The sequence below is a fragment of the Culicoides brevitarsis genome, chromosome 2, assembly GCF_036172545.1.
Source record: "Culicoides brevitarsis isolate CSIRO-B50_1 chromosome 2, AGI_CSIRO_Cbre_v1, whole genome shotgun sequence".
Classification (NCBI taxonomy): Eukaryota; Metazoa; Arthropoda; class Insecta; order Diptera; family Ceratopogonidae; genus Culicoides; species Culicoides brevitarsis.
In genome coordinates this window covers 39,965,540-39,992,386 of record NC_087086.1, presented here as the reverse complement: position 1 = coordinate 39,992,386, position 26,847 = coordinate 39,965,540, and the positions used below count along the sequence as shown (strand labels likewise).

Here is a 26,847-nt window from a genome sequence, read left to right as displayed (position 1 = left end):
CTGATGAAAATAAAGTTATCGTTTTATTATTGTTGTTGCGTGCGAATGAAGAGGTTTGCCATCTTTGCGACTCGATTTTTGATCGAAAATGAACATTTTGTTACTAAAAAAAAAATAAAGAAAAATATTTAAATTAAAAAAAAATATTTTAAAAAAATAAAAAAAAAATTAAATATTTAAAACAAAAAATAAATTAAAAATTATTAAAAAAAATTAAAAAAAAAAATAAATAAAAAAATAAAAATAATTATAATAAAATTCAATTATTTAAAATTTAATTTAATTTAAATCAAATTAAAATTTATTATTTTAATTTATAGTAAATTTTATTAAAAAATTCATAACATATTTTTATTTTTTTTTTTTGAAAAAAAAAATCTCAGTTTCTTAAAATTTAAAAATAATTTAATTTTACGCTTTAAATATTTTTTAAATTTAAATTTAAATTTAAAATTTTTATATTTTTATATTTTTTTTATTTTAATAATGTTAACTTAAAAAAAAATATTCGAAAACTTTATTAAAAAATAAAATAAAAAAATTTCAATTTGAAATTAATTTAAGATAAAATTAAAAGTAAAAAAAATATATTTTTTAATTAAATTGATTTTTTTTATTGAAATTTTTCATGAACAAATTAAAAGAAAATTTTCTAAGCCAAATAATAAATTTTAAAATAACTAAAAATTTATTAATTATGTTTTTAATTTAAATTAATTTTTTTTAAAATTAATTAATAAAATTAAAATTATTAAAATTAGATCTAAAATATTTTTTTTTTATTTTTTAGATTCGTTCGATGACATGGAAACCCTTCCCGTAACAAGTTTATTGATACACACAAGCGAATTCACTTTATCGGCAAAAAGATATTGTCTTGTCATCATCATCTACAACATGTGAAGCGAGAATACACAAAATGGAAAATTGCACAAGTGACAATGACGAAAATTAAGTTAAAAACAGATCATGCATACACACAAAATTGTCATCTCTTGCTTCTAATGGTGTGATATCGTTCTGAAATGCCGCCCAGAAGCAATATTTTGAGCTGCTTGGTAGCGTTACATGCCTCTTTTAATTAAATTAATTTTCTGACAAACTGAGCAATTTTCTAATGTGTCTTCCGTCTTTTGCGCTCCCTCTCGAGCTCAACGGCAACAAAGTAAGTCAAGTAAGGAACGTGCATGTGTAAAACCAATAAACGTTCGTTGATGTCCTGCACTCATCTCCTGCGCCTCAAATTATTTATTTTATTAGCTGACGTTGTCGTTCTTCGTTTGAGTGTGAAACGACATCGCATCGGAGCAAATCTAATTGAGTCGAATAGTAAATAGAATAATAATCAATTTTATACACAATAGGATTAGAGATGTGTGTCCTTCTTGCATTGTCTGCGTTCGAATGGCTTTCGTTTATTATTGACATGTTTCAAATGCTAACTATTAATAATGACTTTGATATTGATTCATTCAATTAAATGCAGAAATTTGAAAATTTATCGAATGAGCATGAATTTTCTCAGTTCCTGACACTTTTTGAGGCTTTTTAAATTATTTTGAAGATAAAAATGTAAAATTTTAATTATTTTTAATTAAATTTCAAACAAATAGAGGTTTGTAAATGAACGTAAGGATCTTAAGTCAGTTTAAGTCGTGTTAAGTCAATAAATTTTAAAATTTTTTACTGAAATTCGTTTATTTTTTTCTAAATTATAAGCTGTAAACATCTTTTTTAACATTTTTGAACAAATTTCAATAGAAAATTTTACTTTAGATTGACTTAACATGACTTAAGCTGACTTAAGATCCTTACGTTCATACAAAAAAGTTAAAATTTTGATTTTTATGAAATTATTGTAACGAAATTCGTATCCTAATGTCTTGATTTTGTCAAAATTTTTAAAAAAATAATTTTTTGTTACAAATTTTTACGAAAGGCAAAAAAAATTTTCACGAAAAAATTTTGACTTAAGATCCTTACGTTCATTCTTAAGTTACAAATTTGCCAAAATTCTCTGAATTCTTTAATTTTTTCTCACTCAAGAAATTTTTTTGATACTTTTTACTTAATTTTTAGGCAATTTCTTAAACAAAAATTTCAATTTTTCTTTTTTTTTCATTTTAAGTCAATTTTAAGTTCTTACGTCACTTCAAAATTCATAAAATTAATTTATTTCTCACTCACTAATATCAAAATTTCACTAATTTCAGTTTTAAAAAAATTTCATGTTACAAGTTCATCATAAAAATTTTTGTTTAGAAAGTATCCAAGCAAGATCATGCCGACGAGGAAAAGACAAGTACCCGCAAGAACGATTATTAGCGTCACTTTTAGTCGTTTTGAGATGAGAAAGCCAAAAGTGTGATTTAGAGTTTCATGCGGAACTGTCAAATTTACTTGAGGATCGTTTGTACTTTGCTGTTGGTTCAAAATTATCGACGATTTTTGCTCGAAATTTCCTGAATCTATCGTGACTTGATGAATTTCATCTAAAAATAAAAATTTTGTTTACAAATTATTGATAAATTTCTTATCTAAATTTACAAAATGAATCAATTTCATTAAAATTTTTCATAAAAATTAATTTTTTTAACAAATTTTCTTAATAAAATTCTGTTACCTCCGCAATCCATTTCCAAATTCGTTCCATTATCCCCATTTTTGATAACATTCTTCACTAATTCATCATTTTTTGGATGCAAAAGCAACGTAACCGGCCCGTAAAAGTTGTGAGAGTCGCCAACATTCGTATTTAAGGGATTGTTCATGGTAATTTTGTTCGTTCTCGGAGCCGAATCGTTGATTTGCATTGGAAAATCATAATTTTCTTGCTCTTTAGTGCTTCCATTGTCACTCAAATTGTCACTTGATGATTGATTTTCAGCGCTATCGATACTGCGAATTGATATTTGGTCGTGATTTTGCGTTTGTGACATCTTTTCTGCGCAACAAACAGTTCATTACTGACAATTTTAATCTTTATTATAGGAAATATTTTGATAAAATTTTATAGATAACGAGTTAGCTTATCAGTAGCCGAGATTTCAGTTGAATATTTATCTTTGAAGGTAAATAGCGCAAAATTTCATGCAAATTTATTTATTTTTTTTTCTAAATAATTTTTTATGTGCAATTTTTACAATTTTAATTATTTTTTTATTTTAAATTTTGGGTAAAAATTAAAATATTAACATTTAGAAAAAAATATTTTTTAAAATAATAAATAAAAATATTTAAAAAATGTTTATTTAAAATTTAAAAAAATAAAATTTAAAAATATAAAAATTTAAAAATTTATTAAAAAAAAAAAAAAAAAAAAAATTTTTAAAAAAATATAAAAAAATTTAAAAAAATTATTAAAAAATTAAATAAAAAAATTAATTAATTAATTTTAAAAAATTATTTTTTTTATTTTTTTTTTAAAAAATTATTAAAAAAAATAAAATAAAATTTAAAAAAATATAAAATTAATTTTTTTAAAATTATTCCTAAATTAATTATTTTAAATCATGAAAAATTAAAAAAATTTAATAATTATTAAAATAAAAAAAAATTTTTTAAAAAATTATTTTTCAAAAATAATAAATAATTTATTTTCATAAAAAATTTTTATCGATTAATGAAAAGGCCGCTAAAAATTTATTTAAACTTTTTGTAAAAAAAATTAAAAAAAAATTTTTTTTTGAAAAAACTTGAAAAACAAAAAAAAAAAAATATTTAATTTAAAAAATAAAAAAATTTAAACTATTTAATTAATTATTAAAAAATTAAAAATAAAAATTAAATTGAATTTTCCTAAAATTCAAAAAAAGAAAAGTCTAAAAAGCAATTCTAAAAATTATTTTTTAATCCAAATAGCTTGGTTTTACTCCAAATTTTACTCCAACATATCAACATTCCCGCCCGCTCTGAACAGCGTATTCAAATTCGTTTGTTTCCGATTAGCTGGCATAAAAGTATCGCCTCCCAACGTCACTTTTCCCTTCTTTCCTTTGCCCTTTGCCGTATCGCGTTTCACCGTTTCCGCATAAGTTGGCGGCGACGGATGAATTTTCGCACTTATCGTCGGGGGCGTCGACAATCCAACAATCGCGTCATCATCCATGGGCTTCACTTGCAACACAGGAGGTCTCTTCTGCGCCCGACGTTTGTGATAAATTACCTCGCCAACGAGCGTTATCATGGCTAAACCAAGTCCGAAAAGTGTCGCGATAAAAACGCCGCCCAAACTTTCCAACGTGATGCCTTCACTTTCGTCGGAATTCGGGCAATAACCTTTCAAGGAGTTGTTCCAATATTTCGCCGTCAGAAGTTCAAAAAATCTCTCGTGCTGTAATTCGATGATACTTTTGCTAAATTCGTCGTGCAAATGACTTCCTTGTTGAATTGCCAACGCGTACGGTTGTTCCGCGAAAATTTCCCCAACTTGCGTAAAATTACAATTTCTCGCGATTTGATATTTAATTTCGGCTGCGTCGTGAATGAACGCAAAATCAGCATTTACTGCCTCATTCACCTTCCGATATCCCTCTTCGGCATCTTTGACGGGCATGGAATCGTTAATTGCGAGTAAAATGTTGCCATATTGCTCCTTGATCGGATATTCCCAAACGCGATATTGCAAATCGTCGCTGCTGCTGTTCAAAGTTATTTCTTTCCACATGCGGTAAAGCGTGTCTTCGGCGAATTTCATGTTAATAAAGAACTGATGGATGTCGGAACCTTCAACGACGGTATAATTAATTCGAGATTGTCGCGCCAATTGATCCAGGGACTGAACGGGAGTCTTCATTCGTTCGACAGTGAGAAAAGCAGCAAGATTTGCGGTGAAAGTAGCCAACATCAAGACAACAAATAACCAATAAACGGCGACTAAGGTACGTGCTGAGAGAGATTTTGGGGCTTCGCCGCCGCCTTGAGGCGTGAAACTTGTTAATGTGAACCAGAAACTTTCTTTCAATGTGAATTCACTAAAGAAAAGTAAATCAATTTTAATTAATAAAATTAATTTAAAAAATTAATAAAATAATAATATAATAAAAAATTAAATTTAAAAATTTTTAAAATATTAATTAATTAAATTTAAAAAAAAATTTAAAAAAAATAAAATTAATTTTAAAATTAAATTTTTAATTTTTTATAATTTTTAATTATTAATTTTTCTTATTTTTAAAAAGTTTTTTAAAAAACTATTTTATTAATTTTTTTTTTATTTTTAAAATTTTAAATTATTATTTTTATATTTATTCTATTATTTAATTAATATTATTCATTTTTTTATTTTAAGAAAAATTTAAATTTAAAAAAAATTTTTTTTTTTCGATTTTTTAATTAAAATTTTTTTTCTATTTTTTTTTTTTAGAAATTTTACTCACCGACATGGAAAAGGATAAGCTTTTTTGTTATTCCTTGAACTGTACGGAGAATAAGTGTCGAGAAGCCATAACATAATTGACGTTGCTACCAAAGCTGCGATGATACTTAACCATACTTCTAACCTCAAAACTGTCATGAATTTGAAAAGACTTGTTTCGACAACGGGATTTCTCATCATTATAAGGATGCCGGTTTGTTCATAAAAAGGAGTTACAAAGTCGATTACTTCTTCTCGTTGAGCTGTCATTTTGAGAGGAGCGACAACGACGTCAGTTTCCTGAAAATATTAAAAAAAAATAAATTTACTTTAGTTTAATTGAAAAAAAAATTATATTTAAAAAATATAAAAAATTAAAAATAATTCTTTAACAAAAATTAATTTAATATAAAGCTAAAATTAAATTAATTAAAACTATTTTAATAATTAATTTAATTTAATTTTAAAAAAATTAAAGATAATTTTTAATAAAAATAAATAATTATATTTTTTGAAAATAAAATTAAAAATAATTTTAAAAAATAAAATTAAAAAAAAAATAAAAAAACAATGAAAATGATTTTTAAAATTAAAATAAAAAAATAATTTAATTTTTATTAAAATTTAAAATGAATTTAATTTTGATTAAAATTTTAGATTGATTTATTTTTAATAATTTTAACAAAATTTTTAAATTTATTTTTTTACAATTTTATCTAATTTTATTATTTTTTATAAAACTTAAGTATTCTTTTTAATTTAATTTTATTTTGCTTTTTAGTCAAATATCTGAATTTAATTTATTTTTTCGTATTTTAAAAATTTTCTCAAATTTTTAAATATCAATCAAAAAAAATTTTTTTGAGACATAAATTTTTTAAATTTTAGTAAATTTAATTTTTTCTTAATATTTTTTTTTTAAATAATTTCAGGAAAGGAATAAAAAAGAATAAAAATAATATTTGAACAAAAACTCACCCCATAATACAAATCGCCAATCAAACCATCCCATTGACCATCGGCAAACTTTTTCCCAAATTTTCCTGTTTTCGGCACAACCCATTCAAAGTCATAATCCATCCTTTCAGCCAATTTTCGTGCAAATTCGATGCAATATCCATCCCAAACTGGCTGCCCTTCGTCATCCAAGACGAGTTTTCCCTTCCTATCTCGAACCATATAAGACCATGGCGCCGCTTCAACAATCCCAACCCGAAAATATCTCTTCGTCGGCTTAATTCCCGTCTTTGTATCAACTCGCAACACCGCATTCGAGATCGTCGCTACCTTCATGTGCTCCATTTGCTCCCATCCACTGAACACTTGCATGTCATACGAAAATCGCAGCGTCATGCCATTCACGGCATCCACAAACAGCAACGGATTACCTGAAATGACAGTTTCGTAAATCGATGAAATTACTGCACTTGTCGTGGCTTCCGATGAATTATTCAATGATAATTGCGCGCAATCATATTTTACGTCGATGTGATTATTTTTTTGCAGCACCGGAATTATTGATTTTACGAAATTCTTCAAATGCGATTCCGATAACTACGAGAAAAAAATATTGAAAATTTTCAAGGTTGATGGTGAAGGTTAATGGGACTTACGCTGAAGCCATTAGGGCAATCACAACGTCCTGATGAGACATTTAAATGCTTGCAACAGACACTTTTATCGATCATCAAGCGGGAAATTTCAGGATATGCTTCGTGATACTTGAATTTGTCGTATTCGAAGTCAGTGAAGAGGAAATGCCATTTATTGGGGATTTTGAAGAGTTTTGCGTCTTTTATCTGAAAAAATAAAAAAAAATATATTACAAATTAAAAAATTAAAAATAAATTTTCATTTTTAAAATTAAACTTTTAAATTTAAAAAAATAAGTTTTTTAATTAAAAATTATTTCATGTTAATAAAATAAAATTTTTAAATAATAAAATTAATTTTTTTTTGTAAAATTAATTTTTTTTTTTTAATTAAAAAATAAATTTTAGAATTATTAAATTTAAAATTTTTAATTAAAAATTATGTCATCTTTAAAAGAAAAAAAAATAATTTTTTATTTTTTAAAAATTTAAATTTTTTTTTTAAATTAAAAAATAAATTTATTAATTTGAATTTTATTTAATTTTTTTTTTTTTTTTTTGTAAATTTATTCGATTTTTTTTTATTTTTTTTTTTTTTTAAATTATTAATTATAAAATTATTTTATATTTAAAAATTAAAATATTTAAAAAATAATTAAATTTAATAATTTTTTTTTCTTACCATCTCGAACCAATTAATCAAATTTTTTGTACTCGCGATCAACGAATAATGCGACGGAACAGGACGAACTTTCGAAACGCGTCGCAATTTCGAGTCATCAAGACCATCGATAACCAAAACTCTTAATTTTGACTTGTGAATCATGTGATAAAGCATTCCATCGAGCTCCTCTTCATTTTGAACTATATAAATTGTGTCATATCCGCTGCGAGATTTTACATACATATCAATGGGCTCAGCCAACGTTTGAATTGTTACATCGACATGAAAATACGGAATCGGAGTAGAAATTGTCGCAAGATGCTTTTTGAATCCGGAATGCGTGAGATCGAGAATTGCTGAGACTCCGGTTTCGGTGATTTGACAAACTTTAAAAAATTTAAAAAAATTATGAAAAATAATTTTTTAAAGAAAAAAAACTTACAAATGTCTTCAGTATCAGATTTTTTGTTAATTACGAATTTTTCAGTTAATTTTAAGCCTTGTCCAATTTCAGCTTCGATTTGGCGAAAAACTCCTTGAACCAAGTCGATGATACTGATTTGTTCTTGATCGTAAATTACGCCTTAAAAATAAAAAAAAAATCGAAAAATAAAATTTTTAAAGGTAAAAAAAATAAAAACTTACCTAAAGTCATTTCATTTGAATTTTGACTTTTGACTGAAAAAATTCTCATGAAAAAAATAAAAATCAAAAATTTAAAAGCCATTTCATTAAAAAAATTCTTTTAAAAATTTTCAAACTGATAAAATAAGGCGTCTTAACTTTGCGCGCTTCCGTTACAAAATAAATAAATCTAAAGAATTTTTTATCCTTTTGACTGTGATTTCACAATAATTTCTTCAAATGTGTCATTATCCATTTATATTTTCCTTTTTTTATTTAATATGTTGCATGCTAAACTAATGATAGGATTGTGTGACATAATTTTGTGGCACACGGTGTTTCAATATTTTCCAAAAGTTATCGAAACATGAATTGGGTAGAAGGTAAATTTAAGACACCCTACAAGTTTTTTTTATTAGACAACAAAAAGAGAGACGCAATATTATTAAGTAATTGTGACATAAAACAACAAAAAACGTATTATTGTTTATTTATGGAGGGTAAGCTTTCGTAGTTAGAAGTTGTGGTTTAATTTAAATAACTATCATTATGGAAATTTTCATTGATTTGTAGGTCAAATTGCGTTTTTGGCATAAAAATTTGTTTTTTCTGTAAGAAAATGTTAAATTTTGACACAATTCTGAACTTTAAATGACATTTTTCAAGTTTGAATTGAATTTTTGAGGTTATGTTTAAATTTAATTTTTCCCGCCAAAATTGAGATCTTGTGAAATTGTGAATATTAACACAAATGAACATTAGAATGACATTTTTAATATAAATTTTGACACAATTCTGAACTTCAAATGACATTTTTTTAATTTTGAATTAAATTTTTGAGGTTATGGTTAAATTTAATTTTTCCCGCCAAAATTGAGATCTTGTAAAAATTAATAAAAATCAACTTTAGAATGAATATTAATTCAAGTTAATTCTTAATAATTTTCCTATTTTGTCAAAAATTGAAAAAAAAATTAAATTAATAAAAAAAATATTTTTATTCTAAAGAAGATTCAGATAAAAATGAACAGCTAAATAAACAGAGAGAACTCGTACAGTAGATATTGTGAACTCAACTAATGAACACATATGTATATAGTAGAAGAGCTATCGAAATTATAACATATGATTTAATGAAAAAAAAAACTTAATATTTGAGAGTTAAAATTTTTTCTCTCATTCTCTTGTGATTGGTTCATCATAAAAGTTTTATAAAAAAAATCAAATCTTTATTTAAAAATAATTTAAAAAAATATTACAAACAAAAAATATTAAAATTAAATAAAACTAAGAACCAAAAAGTTTAAAAGAAACTAAAACTTTTGTGAAATTAATAAAAATTACTATTAAAAAGTCGCAAATAAAATAAATAAATAAAAATTGAAACGTCAAGTAATGTGAGAGAACTAAAAGGGGATTCCCCGTAAATTAAAATTCACCGTAAAATGGAGAGAATCAGTAATAGTCTCACTCTAACATTGAAGGATGAACCAATTTTAGCAGAATATCACGAAATTATACAAAAAATACTTGATGGAGAAATATTTGAAAATTCATTTGATTCAACATTTTGGCAAAAATTCAACGAATCAATATTTAATGTAAAATTTCCAAAATTACCAAATACTTCAGAGCTCAAAGAAATACTTTCAAATGCCACAAATCTCATAATAGAAAATGATTCCTTCAACCTCGAAAAATTCTTCATGAACACAAAAAATTTAAAATCCGTAACTTTAAAAAATGAAGCTTTAACCTTCACAAAATCAGGAGAATGGAAAATTAGTCAAAACTTCATCGATTTGATGCAAAATTGTTCAACATTGAAAACTTTGATAACATCGTGCCATCTTCCTTTAGAAGTTAATTCACTAAATTCATGTTTCGCCGACTTGAATTATGCCTTCTTCAAAGTTGATGAGATCATCTTCAACTGTGATCCGTTGCCATCATTTAGGGATCTTACTGAATTCTATTGGATTATGACAAAAATGAAGCTTGAATTCAACAATTCCGAAGATTCAACTCAACTCTATGTTGAACCATTAGCGATTGAACTTGGCTTAAGCGACAACTTGGAGAATCAATGCCCAGATTATTGTTTAAGAGATCACAAATCATTTGAAGTTGATTCGGTAACATCTTTCAAAGGATCATATGATGCAAAGTTGAGATGTCCTAACTTCATGATGAGCTGCTTCAAGAGCTTTCCATCATTAGAAGAAATCGAGTTGAGAAACAATGGAATCGGAGATCAACTTTATGTATTGTTAACTTTTGCTGCTTTTGAAAAGTTGAAAAAAATCTCGCATGAATTTGAATCTAGTTCAATGGTTTGGCCTTTGAACATAAACATCACTGATTTGAGGTTGACTTTTGAACAATCATCCAAACAAAGTTTCGAAAGATTTTTAAAAGCATTTCCAAGAGTTAGTGAATTGCGAATTGAGGTTAAAACGGGACTTTTGTACAAAGATGCGATTCAACTCATTTCTGAAAATCTTCCTTTAGTGAATAATTTTGAACTGAAATGCGGTGAAATCATTTTCAAAGGAAGTCAAACTAAAAAAATCACTTCTGTCAATGAAAATCTTCAACAAAATGATTTCAACTTAAATATCAACGACTTACCAATCGAGATCCTTGAACACATCTTCAAGTTTCTGCCTAAAAAATCATGTCGCCAAGTATGCAAAAAATGGTTCAACATCTTTTCCTGTAGTTCCAAACTTGATCGATCACTTTACTTAACAAATCGTTTCGTCGCTGAAGATAAAAATCCCGTCAAAATCTTGATCTCAAGTGATTTCAAGTACAATCGTTTAGTGATGGATTATTCTACAAAAATTTCCGTGGATCACAATTTGACAAATTTTTGGCAAAAAATCGGAAGAAATATTGAAGAAATTCACATTGAAACAAATATTGAAGTTTTAACCAAATCACTTCAAACTGGCTTAAAAGGAGATCATTTACCAAAATTGAAGCATTTGACAATTTTTCGATCGTCTCATCAAATCATTGAAATCCTTCAAGATTTTTCTTCTAAATGGAAATCTGTAACTCGTAAAGTTAAAATTTTAACAATAGCAAGTTGGTTCAAGTTAAGAACTGATGTCAACTTGAATCTTGTACAAGAAATGCCAAATCTGGAAGATATTCGACTCTTTTTTGTGGAAAAAAGTACCGAATTTTCCTTTAACTGGATGGAAAAGTTTCCAAATGTAACCAAGTTGGCAGTTTATTTCGCTGATATGCAAGAACTGAACATTTTGAATGGCGAATTTGGCAATATTGAAGTACTTTTTATAAGAATTCCAAAATCTGGTAATGTCAAAATTTGGGTTGAAATGATTTTAAAGAAATTTTCAAAGTTACGATCGATTGGGATAGGTTTGGATTTTAATCAAAAATCGATCGACGTTGAAAATACGAAAGAAATATTTTCAAAGTTGGTATTTTTAAACGAAATTTATGTCGTTAAATTTCTCGATATGAAAATTGTTGACAAGAAATTATTTTTGAAATTTGGAAAAGAAGTTAAAAATCCATCCCATCAACATTTCGATAAAATTTGTAAGGAATTTATTGGTTTTAGTTAATAAAAAAAAATATTCGAGGATCAAAGTTGAAATTTTCAAACGTTTCACGATTCGCCATAAACATTCGCAGTCCAATGACTCCAACTCTGGATCTCTTTGTAAAGCATATCGCCTGGACTGGCAAATAGCGCTACTTGTCGATGTCCCAAAAGTTTATAATTCGAACTCAGAAATTTCTTTTCAACACCATCGTCTAACAGCAGTTTGGCTTCTTTCAAAGCTTCCTTCGTTGGAATTGTTGAAGTGAAGTCGCCTATAAATGCGATTCCAATACTTCGTTTGTTCCAACCTAAAATTGAAATTCATTCAAAAATCAATTCGGAAAAGTCTTTGACTCACCTTTTGTATGAGCGCCTTGAAGTTTCCATCCTCTTCCAACATAAACTCTTCCATCGCCGCCAATGACAAAATTATAACCGATGTTTCCGAAATCATACCCGATATGCAAATTTTGGATCATTCGCATTTGCAAAGAACAAGTTTCGAGGTTGAAACATTGTTCGGTGACGGTATGAGCGATAATTACTCGAGTAGCGGGCAGTTCTAATGGAAAAGTGTAATTTGGTTCGGGAGTTTTTCCATGCCATTCGTAGACTTCGACGTAAGTTAGGTTCACTTGAGGATCATCTTCGCCATTTTTGTTGAGAGTTATTGATAAAATGAAGGAGATCATAATGAAAAGAATGGCGATGGATATGGCAAATGCGATTTTTTTGTTCGATGAGTATCGTTGAAGGTCAATTAAGGGAACTAAAATTAAAAATAATGAGGATTTAACTTAAAAACGAAAGAAATGGCATTCAAAAGATCATTTTTGTCGAAATTTTAAAAATTTTCGATGAAATAGAAAGAAACGTAAACTTTACGAATTTTACGTTTATTTTATTTCATCAAAAATTTCGACAAAAATGATCTTTTTTCATTTTTAAACCTGAAATTGTTCAAAAATTGATCGCTACAAAAACGTAAATTTAAAAAATTCAAAAATTTACGTTTTTGGGGATCAATTTTTGAAAACAATTTCTTACTTTTACTCGATCGTGACGCATTTTCTCCTGTCACTTTTTCTTCCTTTCCATTGAGATGTATTTGTTGTACTGTAACCGGCCCATGATAAACTACAGAATTGCCAACTTTAACTTCAGAGGATTGAGTAACATTTAAAACTTCAATTGATGGACTTTTTTGAGACTCATCATTGAGCATTAATTCGTTATTTTTTGTTCCTAAATCAACTTCAGTAAAGCCATCATTTTGTTGACTCGACGAATTCATGGTTCATAACTTTCAGACTTGTATACAAATATCAGAGAGTGAATCACTCGAATGCTTATCTTTGTACAAACACGAATCGCTGAGAGCCGATTAATAACCGAGCGACGATAATGACGAATGTGTGGTTTGTTTAGATGCTAAAGAGGAACTGACCGCAGTATAAGTAAGTTTTTATTCATTGCAAATTTTCTCACTTTTTTACTCTCTTAACTCATTTAACTCTCAGGATTTCGTTCATCTCAGTAATCGATTTGTGATTTAAAGCCAATTACAATCAATCAAAAAATTTTTTGCAGTAATTCGAACAAAAATCTACCATGTTAACATCTTTTAAATTGGCTTCAAAATGTCTGGATTTGTAACAAGTTGTTGACTAACGTGCAGACAATGCATCGAATGCAATGGAAACAATCATGTTGAAGTTACTTATTGATGATGATGGCAATACTATATGTTTGGAAAAGCAAAAAATCGTTGAAGAGAAATAAAATAATCTATAAAAATGGGAGGAGAAATTATGTTGTGAAAGGACATTTTGTCGGAAATCTGTGACAAAAACATTGTTCGAGTGTTTTACAACAAATAAGGGATTTTAAATGAAGTAAAATTGAGTAAGGAGAAAGAAGCTGTCAAAGTATATGGAAAAAAGTAAGAAGATTATTATGGAAAAAAAGCTTTGGAGTTAAATTTCAGGTAAGATTTTAGAGCTTTTAATTTAATTTTTAATTTTTTTTTTATTTTTACAACAGGAGGCCTATCAGCTCTGCATTAAGCCACAGAACAAGCTCGAAATTGGTTAATGGAACTCGATTTGAATTTATAAATTAATTTGTTGTGATTACATACGATGAAAAAAATGACCTTCAAATGACATTGACTCAATTTCAAGAGAAAAGCCAAAGACAATGTGACTAAAATTTTTTTTTTGAGATCTTAAAGACGAACAAATATTTAAACTAAAAGTATCAAATTTTAAATTCCCAAAATCTTTTAAAAAATTTCCCGTTAAACACAAATAATTCATTTTTCACCTCAAACAAATTTCCCCAAAAAAAACCTCTTTTAGGGAACAATTTATGGCATGTTTAACAACTTCTTACCTGTCTACTCTTCAGACCGTTTACGTGAAAAATAAATTACTCTTTTTTTCGTCGTTTATTCTTTTCTTACCCTCACATGAATGAATGACTGGCTTTATTTATGATTAGACATTTGTACAGCACGCCACTCCATGTGTGATGATTTTTTTTTTTTCAAAGGAAAATAAAAAATAAACATTAGACGTGTTTATAAAATACACAATAAAATAATAATCGTAAAAAGAGTTTATTTAAGTCGCACACAGAAAAAAAAAATTGAAAAAAGGGCGCACGAGACGAGGCAAGGGGAACAAAGGAATTTTTGATAAGATCCAAGTTTTCTTTTATAGAATAATAATAACAACAGCGTCATCATGTCATCATATCATGAAATTTTTTTCAACGTAGATGACAAAGATATAAACAACATTTTTTTTTTCGTCTTGATAAAGTCTTGAAAAATAGCACTTTGCGGTGTGTGTTTGGCAAAAGAAGAAAGGAAAGTGAATCACACAAAAAAGGGTTATTCAAGCATGTAATAAAAAATTTAAAGAGCCAGAAATAAGGCACTTGACACACGTGAACGAAGACCATAATAATCGTAATAATGGAGAAACGAAGAGGGTAATAACCACATCATTATTGCGGCACTCCTTGCTGCACATTCAGAGAAAAAAAAAAGAATTCCAAAAGGATGTGGCAAAATTGGCTTGTTTAAAAATTACCCCGTAATAAATCTTTTACACCCCCCGTGTGTTGGTTGTTCGACAGATCCGGTCGAGCGAATTACTCTGACTGCGCTTATTGACCTTTTAACAATTAGTTTTATCACCTTTTCACTGCGGAAATTCTCTTTTTTTCTCTGCAGTATTTTTTACGACTTTAACGAAAGTTTTTTTTTCAATTTAATTCAATTATACACAAAAATTAAATTTCTCGATTCTTGTGGGAGAATATATAAAAATCTGTTCCGGATTTATTACCTCATTTATTGCACTCTTATTGAGAAGAGGTACGCCACATATTCACATTTTTTTTTTGCACACAAAAATACATATTCGGTTCACATACCAAACAGCCTCATTGAAATTTATGACTTTAATTAATTAATCTCTTTGAGTGTCACATACAAGCGAACGGATGTATAAGGATTCAAACGCGGCAGAAAAATAAAAGCGCAAACGAGAAAAATCCTTTGAGAGATGAAAAAAATTACGGAGTTCAACAAGGTGTAATAAATTAACAAGAAAAAATCAGGTTTGATGCCAAAGGAGAGAAATTAAAGAGTCAAGAGATTAATGGGAAGACAATTAATTCAGATTGAGATTCGTTTTACGGACTTGAGAGGTTTCTTTAATCTTAATGCAGTGAGAAATTTTTTATAAATAAGAGATTTTTTCTTAAAGTTTTTCTTTTACAAGATTTAAATAATTAAAATAAAATAAATTAAAAAAAAAATAAATTTAAATAAAAAAAAATATTTATTTTTAGAATTAAATCTTTTTTAAATTCTTAAAAATTTTGTAAATATTATGAATTTTAAAAATTTTATTTTTTTTATTTTTTATTTCTTTATTTTTATATTAACATGAATTTTTCTGATGTTTTTTTTAAATAAAAAAAAAATAATTATAAATTTTTAAATTAAAACCTTTTTTAAATTTTTATGAATTTTTACTTTTCTGAGAATTTTTTGATTTTTTTAATTATTAATTTTCTTTTTATTTTTAAAAAATTTTTTAAAATAAATTTATTTTATTTTTCTTAATTTTTACATTCTTCTAAAAATTAAAAAAAAAAATATTTTTTTTTTAATTTTCATAATTTTATAATATTTTTAACTTTCAGATCTTTTTCTTGAAGAAATAAAATATTAAAAAAAATCCACAAAAACTTCAAATTCAATAAACACACAAATAATAAAAACTTTAACCACATCGGAGGACATTGATTTAACATCAAAACAACAACTACAATAAACGTTCATGAAAAACGACTGAACAACAAGTACAGCCAATTTAACACAGACACAAACCTTAAAACTCGCCACCTACAATTTTTCACTAAAATTCGTCGTTATCACAGACAGACATCCCCCAAATTCTGAAATTTCTCGTAAAACACTCCAAACGACATCCCATGCGAGAAAAACAAAGATTGATGGTGACGCTGTGCTGTGCGACTGACATGTGAGACGAAATATCGCAACAATTGTAACAAATTCCCTTCACAGCTCGGAAAAACCTCGATGTTGTAAATATTATTTTATGAAAAATGGTTTTGCAAAAATCGTCGTCGTCGTCCTGCTTCGAGCTGAAAAAAAAAATTGTTTAGATGACTGACATTTGACGATAATTTAATAGGAAAAATAACAAACTGCAAAAAAAAAATTGTGTAGCGTACAGCATTATATCTCGTTAATGGAATAATAAATGACTTTAATTATATTTGTGAAGCTTTTGTTGCGTTTGTTTGCTTGTTTAGTCGGGAAATATTTATTTATAAGAAAAGTTGCAACGATGCGAGCAAAAAAAAGTGAACAAATGGAACAGGAGTCGCTTGTCGACAGGAAATTTTCGATAAAATGTGATTAACAAGCGATTAAATATTTTTTATTTCTGACATCCGATTTATCACAGAAAATAATAAAAATTGTGCGAAATATGAAAAAGTTTTGTGTGTGTGAGGAAAAAAATGTGTCAATATGTTTTGCGATAAAAATTGAACGACAAATGAACAATTTATTGAGTGGAAAATATTAAAAATTGGTTGTTTAATTTTTTTTTATTTTTTGACAAAAAAAAATTAAGGAGTGAAAAATTGGTTTTTACTCTTTTGATTTTTTTTTTATATTTTTATTAAAAAAATTGATGAAAAATTATTTTAAAAAATTGATTGATTAAAAATTATTTATTTATTTTGTATTATTTTTTTAATTTAATAAAAATTTAATTTATATAAAAATTTAATAAAAAATAAAATAAAAATAATACAAAATAAAAAAATATTTTTTCTTTCAATTTTCAATTTTTTTCACTTATTTTTAATTTTAATTTATTCAAATTTTAATAAAAATTAAAAAGTAGCAGAAAATTATTTTTTCATCGATAAAAATTTTATTAAAAAATTTAATTCAATAAAAATTTTAATTAAACTATAATTTTTTTTTATTATTCATTTTTCAATAATCTTATTATTTTATTTAATTATATATAAAATTTTTTTTTATCTATTGATATTTTTTTTAATTTTTATTTAATAATATTTTTGTACAAATAAAAATTTTATTCAACTAAAAATTGAATAAAAAAATAATTTTGTATTCAATTTTCTTAAAAATTAAAAAAAAAATAATTTTTATAATTTTAAATAATTTTAATAATATTTTTTTAAATAAATTCATAATTAAATAATTAATAAATAAAAAATAAATAAATTAAATAAATGAATTAAATTAAATAAATAAATCAAATTAAATTATTAAATAATTTTAAATTATGAATACAATAATTTTTTTATTTAATTAATAAAAAAATTATAAAAAAGTGTTATTTAAATTTTTAATTTAATATTTTCATTAAATTTTTATTTGTTGAAAATTCAACATTTAATTCAATTTTGTTCCAATTTTCCATTAACTTGTTGTCCAAACAGATGTTTAAATTTTATTTCATTTTTCACGCTCGATTAAAAAATACAATTTTTTCTTTTATTTGCGTTTTCCGGTTTTAAAAATATGTCCTCATATCATTTATACTTCAATAATTTTATTGTCTACATTGAAATTTTTTTTAAACAAAAATTCGTAAAAAGGAAAAATTTAAAAAAATTATCAGACAAGAAACAACAAATTAGCAAAACATTCAATTTTAAGCACAACAAGAATTTGTTACGCCCAATTTGACCTCACATTGGCTCACAATAACTAATGTTGTCGATAACTGAAAACCCATAAAACTCTTCTTTTTCTTCCAGATTCATTCCTTTGCATTTATTTCTCTTGTAATTCTTTGAAAAAAAAGAAGAAAATAGAAAATTTAAAACAAATCGTATGAGAGTTGAAATAAAATTAATGTTTATTGTCTTGTGATATTGAATTTTTATTTCATTTTACAACAAGACGATTTAATAATATTGATTGTTGCAGTTTATCTCTCTCGGTTCAAAGTACACTTTAAAAGTTTTTCACTTACCGAAAAATAAAGTAAATTTATTACAACTCCTCTTTAGGTGAAAAAATAAAAATTTAAACAGAAAAATTTTTTTTCGTGTCAATCTGAACGAGACAGAAGACGAGAGGATGCTTTAAATTAAAATTCATTGATCTGTTTTTTCCTCGTTCACGCATTTAATCTGAATTTCAACTTGTAGAGAAAAAATGAGGAAAAAAGGAAGAAGACAACAAATATCCTCTGGAATTGGAATGGAATGACACACGAACGATGATGGTAGGTAATAAAATGGTGTGAAGTTATATTCTCGTTCGTACTCGTCTCCTCTTGTTTTAGAATTTTTTATATTAAATTCAGCATTGCATGAGTTTTTATTTGTATGGAGATTAAGAATGTTGAATGTCGTTTATTCATGACTTTCTTTATTATTTTTTTATTTTTATTCAAAAATTTTTAGAATGGCATTGAAGTTTTCAAGTTTATGAGGCAAATAAAAAATTAAAATTATAATCAATTTTTTTTAACTTTGAACTTTTTTTAAATATTTTTTTTAAAATTATTTTTATTTTTTTAAATTAAATTAAATTAATTAATTAATTTTACAAATTTTTTTTTTATTTATTTTTTATTTATTAAATTATTTTTAAATTTTTTTATCATATATCATTAATTTTTTTAAAAGAATATAACTAAGCAAAATATTTTTTTAAAATTTTTTTAAATATTAAAAAGATATTATAATAAAAAACTAATGAATATTTTTTTCATTAAATTATTTTTATTAATTTAATATTTTGTTGAAAAAATTAAATTTAATTAAATTTATTAAAAAATATTTAATTCAGTGCCATTCTAATTAAATTTAAAAATATTTTAATAAATATTAAAATGTTAGAAAAAAACAATTTTTATTTTTTTCAATATTTTAAAGAATATAAAATTATAATTAATTAAATTAAATCAAATTTTAAAATTGTTAATAAAAAATATTTTAATATTAAAATATTAGAAAAAAAAAAAAAATAATTTAATTTCAATTATTTTAAAAAATATAATTAATAAAATTAAATTAAATTGAAAAAAAAATTAATTTAACAAAAAATTTTATAATAAAAAAATTATTAATAATCAAATTTAAAAAATAAAAAAAAAATTGATTAATAATAATTTTTTTTATTATAAATTTTTTTTAATAGTTTATTATAAAAAATTATTAAAATATTAGAAAAACTGAAAAAATAAAATAAAACAATTTTTAATTTTTTTTTTCAATATTTTTTTTATTTATTATCGTTTCACTATAAGTTAATATTTGTTTTTATTTTTTTCCCCAAAAAACATACAGATTTATTTTTTCTTCATAATATTTTTAATTTTTTACTCCTGTTTTTTCCTCATGATGGCTCCTTGATGATACTTTGCACTCAAAAGAAAATTTTTAAATCTTGAATAAAATTTTCCTTGATATATAATATAAATTGATAATAATATTGTATTACAATATAACAGTGAAATTTTTCAGTTTTTTTCTCATTTTTGTAACAACATGAATTTATTTTTATTTTTTTATGTATTTTATTTTTTAAGGGTTAAACATTTCCTTCTAATAATGATATTTTTTTGGTTATATTTTTTTCCATAATTTTTATATAGATATTTTTTTATGATAAGGTTCAAACATAACAATCGCGATTTTCAAGCAAAAAAAAAAAGTTTAAATAACAAAAAGTTTAATAGAAATATTTTTCTATTTTTTTTTTATATTAGAACAATCAACAATAAAAGCGAAAATATTTTATTTTATTTATTTTTTTGCAAATACATGCCTACGATATTTATAAATAATAATAATGTTTTAATTAAAAATTGATATTTAATATATTTTATTATATTTTTTCCATTTTTCTGGATAAAAAGTTAATTAAACATGAAACTTTAGACTTTTATCCTGTTCTATGACGTTTTTTGTGTAAGAAACGTTACTTTTGTTACACAACATAAAAAGTTAAGATATTTTTAATTCAACTACTATTTAAATTTTTCTCTGTATGTTGTTTAGAATTTGGTATTCAGGAGTTTTTACTTTCGAAATTTTCTATTGAGCGTCTGTTGTTAACGATTCTTGATCTCCAGAGGGGATTGTGTGTGTACTTTTTCCCGTTTTTATGGAATTTTTACCTAAAAAATTTTTTTTTTATTATTTTTGAGAGTAAAAAACCAGACGCACTCACCATTATTGTCTAAATCTTCGACATTTTCGTTTCCATTAATACCTTTGGTAGTTAGTTCGTCATCCTCCTCTTTTAAAACCTTATCACACACTTTGGCAACTGTCGATTCAAGATCCTCTGTTACGTTGCTGAAAAATTTTTTAATGTTAAAAATGAAAAAAATTTAAGATTTTTCAAAAATTTACCCGTTTTCTTTGCACGGCACGGGATTTTCGCTCGATTTCAGACTCATTTTCTCCGCTTTGTCAGTCAAGCTGGCGATTTCCGCGTCATTCGGTTTCTTGAGAATTTTTTTCTCCTCAGTCACAGTCGAAGATGACGCCGACGATGCAGCAGCTTTAGTTTTACCTTTTAAATTATTTTTATTAATTGCACTTCCTCCTTTTCTGTTTGTAATTTTAATGTTTTGTTTTTGGCTTTTGTTCATGCGTAGCTTTTGTCCGGCGATGGCTTTCGCGACGTTTCCTCCGACAGCAGCGGGATTGTATTGATAGCCGCCGCCCACGTTGTTTGCCATAATTCTGTATGAATTTTGATGTGTGGGCGTTTGGATGACGACACGACCTCCGCGTTGAACGCGTTGCTTGTTGATCGGGTATCGAGCACGATTTGACGAGATATATTGGCGATTGGGAGCTCCTTGTGCCCATGAACCGACAACAACTCCGCCGACTTTCAGTTGGGGTTTCTTGTTGAGAGTTGTTGATGGCTGAAATTTAAAAAAAAATTAGAAAATTTCTTTTTAAAATATTTTAAAAATTAAAAAAAATAATTTAAAAATTAATAAAATAAAAATCGTAAAATATAATTAAATATAATTTAAAAATAAATTTAAAAAAAATAATTTAAAAATTTTAAAAAAAATTTTAAGAAAATTTTAAAAATTAAAAAAAAAAATTTTTTAAAAAATATTTTAAAAATAAAAAAAAATTAAAAAAATATTAAAAAATATTTTAAAAATTTAAAAAAATATTTTAAAAATTAAAAAAATAATTAAAAATTAAAAAAAATATTTAAAAAATTAATAAAAAATATTTTAAAAATTAAAAAAAAATATTTTAAAATTAAAAAAAAAATATTTTAAAATAAAAAAAAAAATATTTTAAAAATTAAAAAAAAATAATAAAAAAAATTAAAAAATATTTTAAAAATTTAATAAAAAAATTAAAAAAAAAAAATATTTTAAAAAATTAAAAAAAAAAATATTTTAAAAATAAAAAAAATATTTTAAAATTTGATAGGTATAAAAATTTTAAAAATTAAAAAAAAAATTTTAATAAATTAAAGAAAATTTTAAATTTATAATTTTGAAATAATTCTTTTTTTTAAGTTGAAAATTGTAAAAAAAAATTTAAATTAAACAAAATTAATTAAAATTCAAAAAAATATTTAAAAAAATATCTCAACAAATAAAAAATTAAATTTTCGTAATAAAAAACTTACCGCTTCACACAATGCTTGTCCCCCTTTTTGGTTATAAAAACTATTTCCGCCGAGAAGTAGCTCGTTCTGCAATTGCAAAGGCAGATTTTTGTACAAATGTGGATTCAAAGGTCCCGTCGAAGGTCCTTGTCCAAAGATTCCTTGACGGAATAATGGATCTAAAACGAAAAAATTCATAAAAAAATCAATTTTTCTAAAAAAAATCAAAAATTACTCACCAACTTGCGTCATTGGCAACAAATGTTCGATATCCTCAAGCACAGCTTTCTTAAATCTCTCAACTTTTAACATGACATCGACCAAATCGTCGCACAACTCACGCAAATTCGAAACCATATTTGACATTTTCAGCTTCCAATGAAACAATTTTCCGTCAAAGAAGAGCCACGGATTTGTCATTGACCAAGGGAGAGGAACGCCGCATGCATCATTCGCCATTTGCGCTGTTTCGACGCCCTGCATGAAAAGTGTTCCCAAATAAACGCCGCGCGAATGAACACTCGGCAAGACCATTTCCTGCGTGAAATCCACGTTGATCAGATGACTCGAAAACGCTGTCGCGATAAAAGCATCCAACTCAATGCCCGTCATGATGGGACGTTCGGCGACGATGTACCGCAAAACGCAGGCAAGCACAAGAAGATGCTGCGGCACGTAATTCTTGTTTAGCATCAGCGGCGTATCGGATCGCATTATTGTCAAAAATGCCTTCATGCGACGTTGTTTGTCCTCGTGCGCCGTTCCGAACCACAAACGTTGCACTGTCGGGACTGCCCAGTTGATTTGAACAGCGGTGACTTTCTCGGGAGTCTTGTATTCGTTCTTTGGGGTCCAAATCCACTCGTTGATGACGATACTTGGGCACAAATCTTTGCCATCAGAGTTTTTGTTGTGACCTGAAATTGAAATTTAATTTGAGAATTAATTTTATTTAATTTTTTTTTCTAAAAAAATTAAATAAATTATTTAAAAAAATAAAATAAAAATTTAAGAAGAATTAATTAAATTTAATTATTATAAAATATTAATTCAATTAATTTTTTTATTTTTTACGGATTTTCATACTTTTCAATTTTTAAGCTCATAAAAAAAATAAAAAAAAATATTAATGTGAAGAAATATAATTATATTAATTAATAATTTAAAAATTTATTAAAAATAAAATAAAATTATTTCTTTTTATTTTTTTTTAATTTTTACGTTTTTTACGAATTTTCATATTTTTTAATTTTTAAGGTAAAGAACCATTAAAGATCTTCTAAAATTTTTATCATATTTTTATCGTATTTTACGTATTTTTTTACGTATTTTTTACGGATTTTCATACTTTTCAATTTTTAAAACTTAACATCCATCAAATAAAAATTAAAAAATATTATTAAATTAATTAATAATTTAAAAATTAATTAAAAAAAATTAAAATAATTTCTTTTTTAATTTAATTTTTTTAATTAATTTTCGAAAAATATTTAAATATTTAATATCGAAAATATTTTAATTAAAAAATAAAATTAAATAAAAAAAAAAATAAAATAAAATAAACAAATTAAAATAAAAGATTAATTTAAGAATTAATTTATTTTTATTATAAATTTTTAAATTCAATTATTTTTTTATTTTTTACGGATTTTCATATTTTTAAATTTTTGAGCTCAAGAATTATCAAATAAAAAATTTAAAAATATAATTAAATTAATTAAAAATAAAATTAAATTAATTCTTCTATTAATTCTTCTATTAATTAAAAAAAATAAAAAAAATATATTTAAAAAAAAAATAAAAAAAATATTTTAAAAATTTTTACTCACCTCCCTTTTGATGCATGTACTTTTGATGATACAAATTGAACAAAATCGCATAGATCATTTGCCGTGCGGGACGATAAAATTCATGAATCGACGGAAAATCACGAAATTGTTCATCCTCCAAGAGTTGCGGCAACAAAATCTCCTTTTTGATCAACAAAATATAAATTCTGGGATCCATAATTCCTCGTTTGTGACGTTCCGCAGCCGTTCTTATGACCTCAGCGGGAAGTGTATAAACGAATTTGACAGATTTCTTGCTGCTACTCGGTTTTTCGCTCTTTGTTTGTTCATCTTGTGACTGTTGACACTTTTGCTCGTCACAATCTTCACTCGCATCCGACAAAAGTTTCTTCGTGGCTTCGTCAGTTTCTGTCGTTTCCGATGCCATGGGGATCGATTTTTGCTCCGAAGCGGGTTTTTCCGCCAAAATCGCCTTTTTCTTATTTCCTAAATAACGTTTGCCACTGAAGGCGCCGCGACGTTGATAATACTCGATGGATTCCTTCAATTGCGGCCCAAATTCCTCCAAATTTAATTTTTTGATGAAATCGTCCAAAGAAGTCGCGTTTGAAGGAAGATTTGCTTTTATCACATCCGCCAACATTTTAATTCGAGACTCGAAGTCGGTGTTCAGTTCGACGTTCATTTTCTTGTAAATTTGTCGCAAAGCCGTTTCGTCGAGCAAAATGTAGCCTCCGAGCAAGGCAGCGAGAACAGCAAGTTGATCGCGATTCAGTTGCAACGTCGCCAAAAGTTTCGACGGGAAAATTTCTTTGGTTTCGAGAGCGCCCTTGTACGACAATCGCAAATCGTGCGAGCTGAAATAGCGGGAAACTTGCGCAATCAGGAAGTCCGCATGCAACCCGATAATCGCGTGCAAACGATGTTCGTGGAAATAATCGATGAGCTCCATCGTGTGATCGTGCACCGTTTGAACGACTTGAATGTTGACGGTTCGCAGAGCGTTTCGGATACACGTGCGGATTCCCGATGGCGGAAGCCACCAAACTTTCGGAGGCGGCGTCCCGATCATCCGGATGTGTTTCAACACGGACAACGCCTTTTGCCGGTAATCGTTGTGCTCGTGCTGAAGTCTTTTGTTCTCCTTGAGAGTTCCATCGAAAAAGGCAACAACTTCAATGTGGGCAGTGCTGAAGGCAGATGCGAGCAATTGCACAAACTGCAAACAGCGATTCCATTGACCGCCGCATGCCCAATCGGAATAGTAACCGCCGTAGAAGCGATCCAGACACTGCTCGATGTCGAGAGCGACGCGAAAACGTCCCGCAGTTTTGATGTTGGCACCCGTTTTTACTGAAAATATAAAAAATAAAAAATAATTTTTGAATTTTCTTACAAGGTAAGTGCAATTTTTGAAAAATTTACACATCATTTTAAATTTTAAAATTATTTTTTGACTAAATTTGAATGATTTTTAATTAATTTGAAATATTGTTATAGTTTAAAAAATTGTTTTAAAGAATTTTAATGACATATTTTGAAAATATATCATTTTCAAAGAAACTATTTAGAAACATTTAAGTTTAATTTTTTTTTAATTAATTTTTTTAATTAAAAAATAGTTTTAAATTAAATTTAATTTTTTTAATTATAAAAAATAAAAAAATATATTATAAAATTAATTATGTAAAAAATATTTTAAAATTAATTTTATTTTATTTTTATATTTAATTAAAAAAAAATATTTTTTTTGTATTTTAAAATTCTTTAAATTATTTATTTAATTAAAATTATTCTCCTTATTTTATTTGAAATTAATTCAATTATATTTAATTACATAAAACAAAATAATTTATTTTTAAATTTTATTAATTTTTTAATTAAAAATAATTTTTCACATTTTATTTAAATTTATTATATTTTTAAAAAAATTTTTAATTCTAATTGAAAATAATTGATTGAATAATTGTTATAAATTATTCTAAAAAATTTATTTGATAATTTTTTTTAATTATTTAAATTTTTAATTTAATTTAATTTAATTTTATTTTATTTATTTATTTATTTTTTTGATAATTTTTAAATAAAATTATAAATAATTAATTATGTAAAATTTTTCAAAACAATTAAATTAATTATTATTATTTTTTATATTTTCTGAATATTTTGATACATTTTTGATAAAAAAAAATAAAAAAAATGTTTAAAAAAATTTACTAAAAAATGTGAAACATTTTCCAAAATTGCACTTGCCTTCAAAAAATTTCAGATTTCTTACCATTGTATGCCTGATGTGCCGAATTAAGCGCATAAGTTTGTCCAATCTTCAGCAAGTCAACTGCAACAACCCCCTTGTCTAACTTTTCCAAATAGGCATGCAACTGCTCCGGACTTATCATCTTGCTCCAAATTAGTGATCACGTCAAAACAAGTCTCAAAACCAAAAATTTCCAGAAGATTTGTGTGTATTTGTGTGCGAGAAAATGCGTAAAGTAGTACAGAGAAACAAAGATAAATTACGGAGAAGAGACAGCCAGCAATCTGGCTTTTTGCGAAAATTAAAGTTATTACAAAACCACACAAATTTTTCCTCTCTACACGTACAGCAACTTCAACAACAACAGGACACTCGTAGACATACGATGCACTTTTTTTTTCGTCGTCTTGCTACTCGTCAAGATTCCTACGTAGGTGAAAAGTCACAACCGGCTGTTTTGCGAAGAACGAGAACTTTTTCTTCGTTTTCTTATTGGATTCCGCAGCGGGCGTGCACAGATTTGATTTTACGCGGATTTGGCAGCACAAAATTACGCGATTGAAATGGAGTGTGAGCAAGAATGACACGAAACGAGCTAACACCGGTTATTGGAAATAGAAAATTGCGAAGAGGAAAATTGTCGATACGTGACAATGGAAATCGCTGCCTGTTAATGCGGGTGTTACGGTATGAGTTACGGGCTGTATGGGATATACGAGAGTGTCAATTTACCGTAATGATAATTCAATGAGTGAAGAAATCACTCCAAAAGTGCTTCCGATG

At 25.8% G+C, this 26,847-nt stretch overlaps 4 protein-coding genes across 5 annotated transcripts; all 4 read right to left on the bottom strand.

Moving 5' to 3' along the window:
- Positions 1–2,125: 2,125 nt before the first annotated feature.
- LOC134831985 (uncharacterized) lies at positions 2,126–2,939 on the bottom strand. Its single transcript, XM_063845841.1, has 2 exons — positions 2,624–2,939; positions 2,126–2,492 (listed from the first exon to the last, which is right to left on the bottom strand). The coding sequence occupies exons 1-2, from the start codon at positions 2,937–2,939 to the stop codon at positions 2,227–2,229; spliced, it is 582 nt and encodes a 193-aa protein (XP_063701911.1). The 3' UTR covers positions 2,126–2,226.
- Positions 2,940–3,880: 941 nt separating this feature from the next.
- Positions 3,881–8,267, bottom strand: LOC134829132 (glutamate receptor ionotropic, kainate glr-3). Its single transcript, XM_063842129.1, has 7 exons — positions 8,258–8,267; positions 8,055–8,195; positions 7,631–7,998; positions 6,970–7,155; positions 6,335–6,910; positions 5,379–5,656; positions 3,881–4,973 (listed from the first exon to the last, which is right to left on the bottom strand). The coding sequence occupies exons 1-7, from the start codon at positions 8,265–8,267 to the stop codon at positions 3,881–3,883; spliced, it is 2,652 nt and encodes an 883-aa protein (XP_063698199.1).
- A 3,432-nt stretch (positions 8,268–11,699) lies between these two features.
- LOC134829918 (peptidoglycan-recognition protein 1-like) lies at positions 11,700–13,243 on the bottom strand. 2 transcript variants are annotated; one of them, XM_063843213.1, is made up of 3 exons: positions 12,873–13,243; positions 12,178–12,588; positions 11,700–12,127 (listed from the first exon to the last, which is right to left on the bottom strand). In XM_063843213.1, the coding sequence occupies exons 1-3, from the start codon at positions 13,111–13,113 to the stop codon at positions 11,883–11,885; spliced, it is 897 nt and encodes a 298-aa protein (XP_063699283.1). In that variant the 5' UTR covers positions 13,114–13,243; the 3' UTR covers positions 11,700–11,882. The 2 variants fall into 2 exon arrangements, with proteins under 2 accessions (XP_063699283.1, XP_063699282.1); XM_063843212.1 differs by having other exon boundaries at positions 11,704–12,127; positions 12,867–13,243.
- A 6,953-nt stretch (positions 13,244–20,196) lies between these two features.
- Positions 20,197–26,719, bottom strand: LOC134830421 (constitutive coactivator of PPAR-gamma-like protein 1). Its single transcript, XM_063843901.1, has 7 exons — positions 26,086–26,719; positions 23,847–25,160; positions 22,257–22,934; positions 22,039–22,196; positions 20,781–21,304; positions 20,596–20,723; positions 20,197–20,542 (listed from the first exon to the last, which is right to left on the bottom strand). The coding sequence occupies exons 1-7, from the start codon at positions 26,204–26,206 to the stop codon at positions 20,460–20,462; spliced, it is 3,006 nt and encodes a 1,001-aa protein (XP_063699971.1). The 5' UTR covers positions 26,207–26,719; the 3' UTR covers positions 20,197–20,459.
- Between the last annotated feature and the right edge of the window lie 128 nt (positions 26,720–26,847).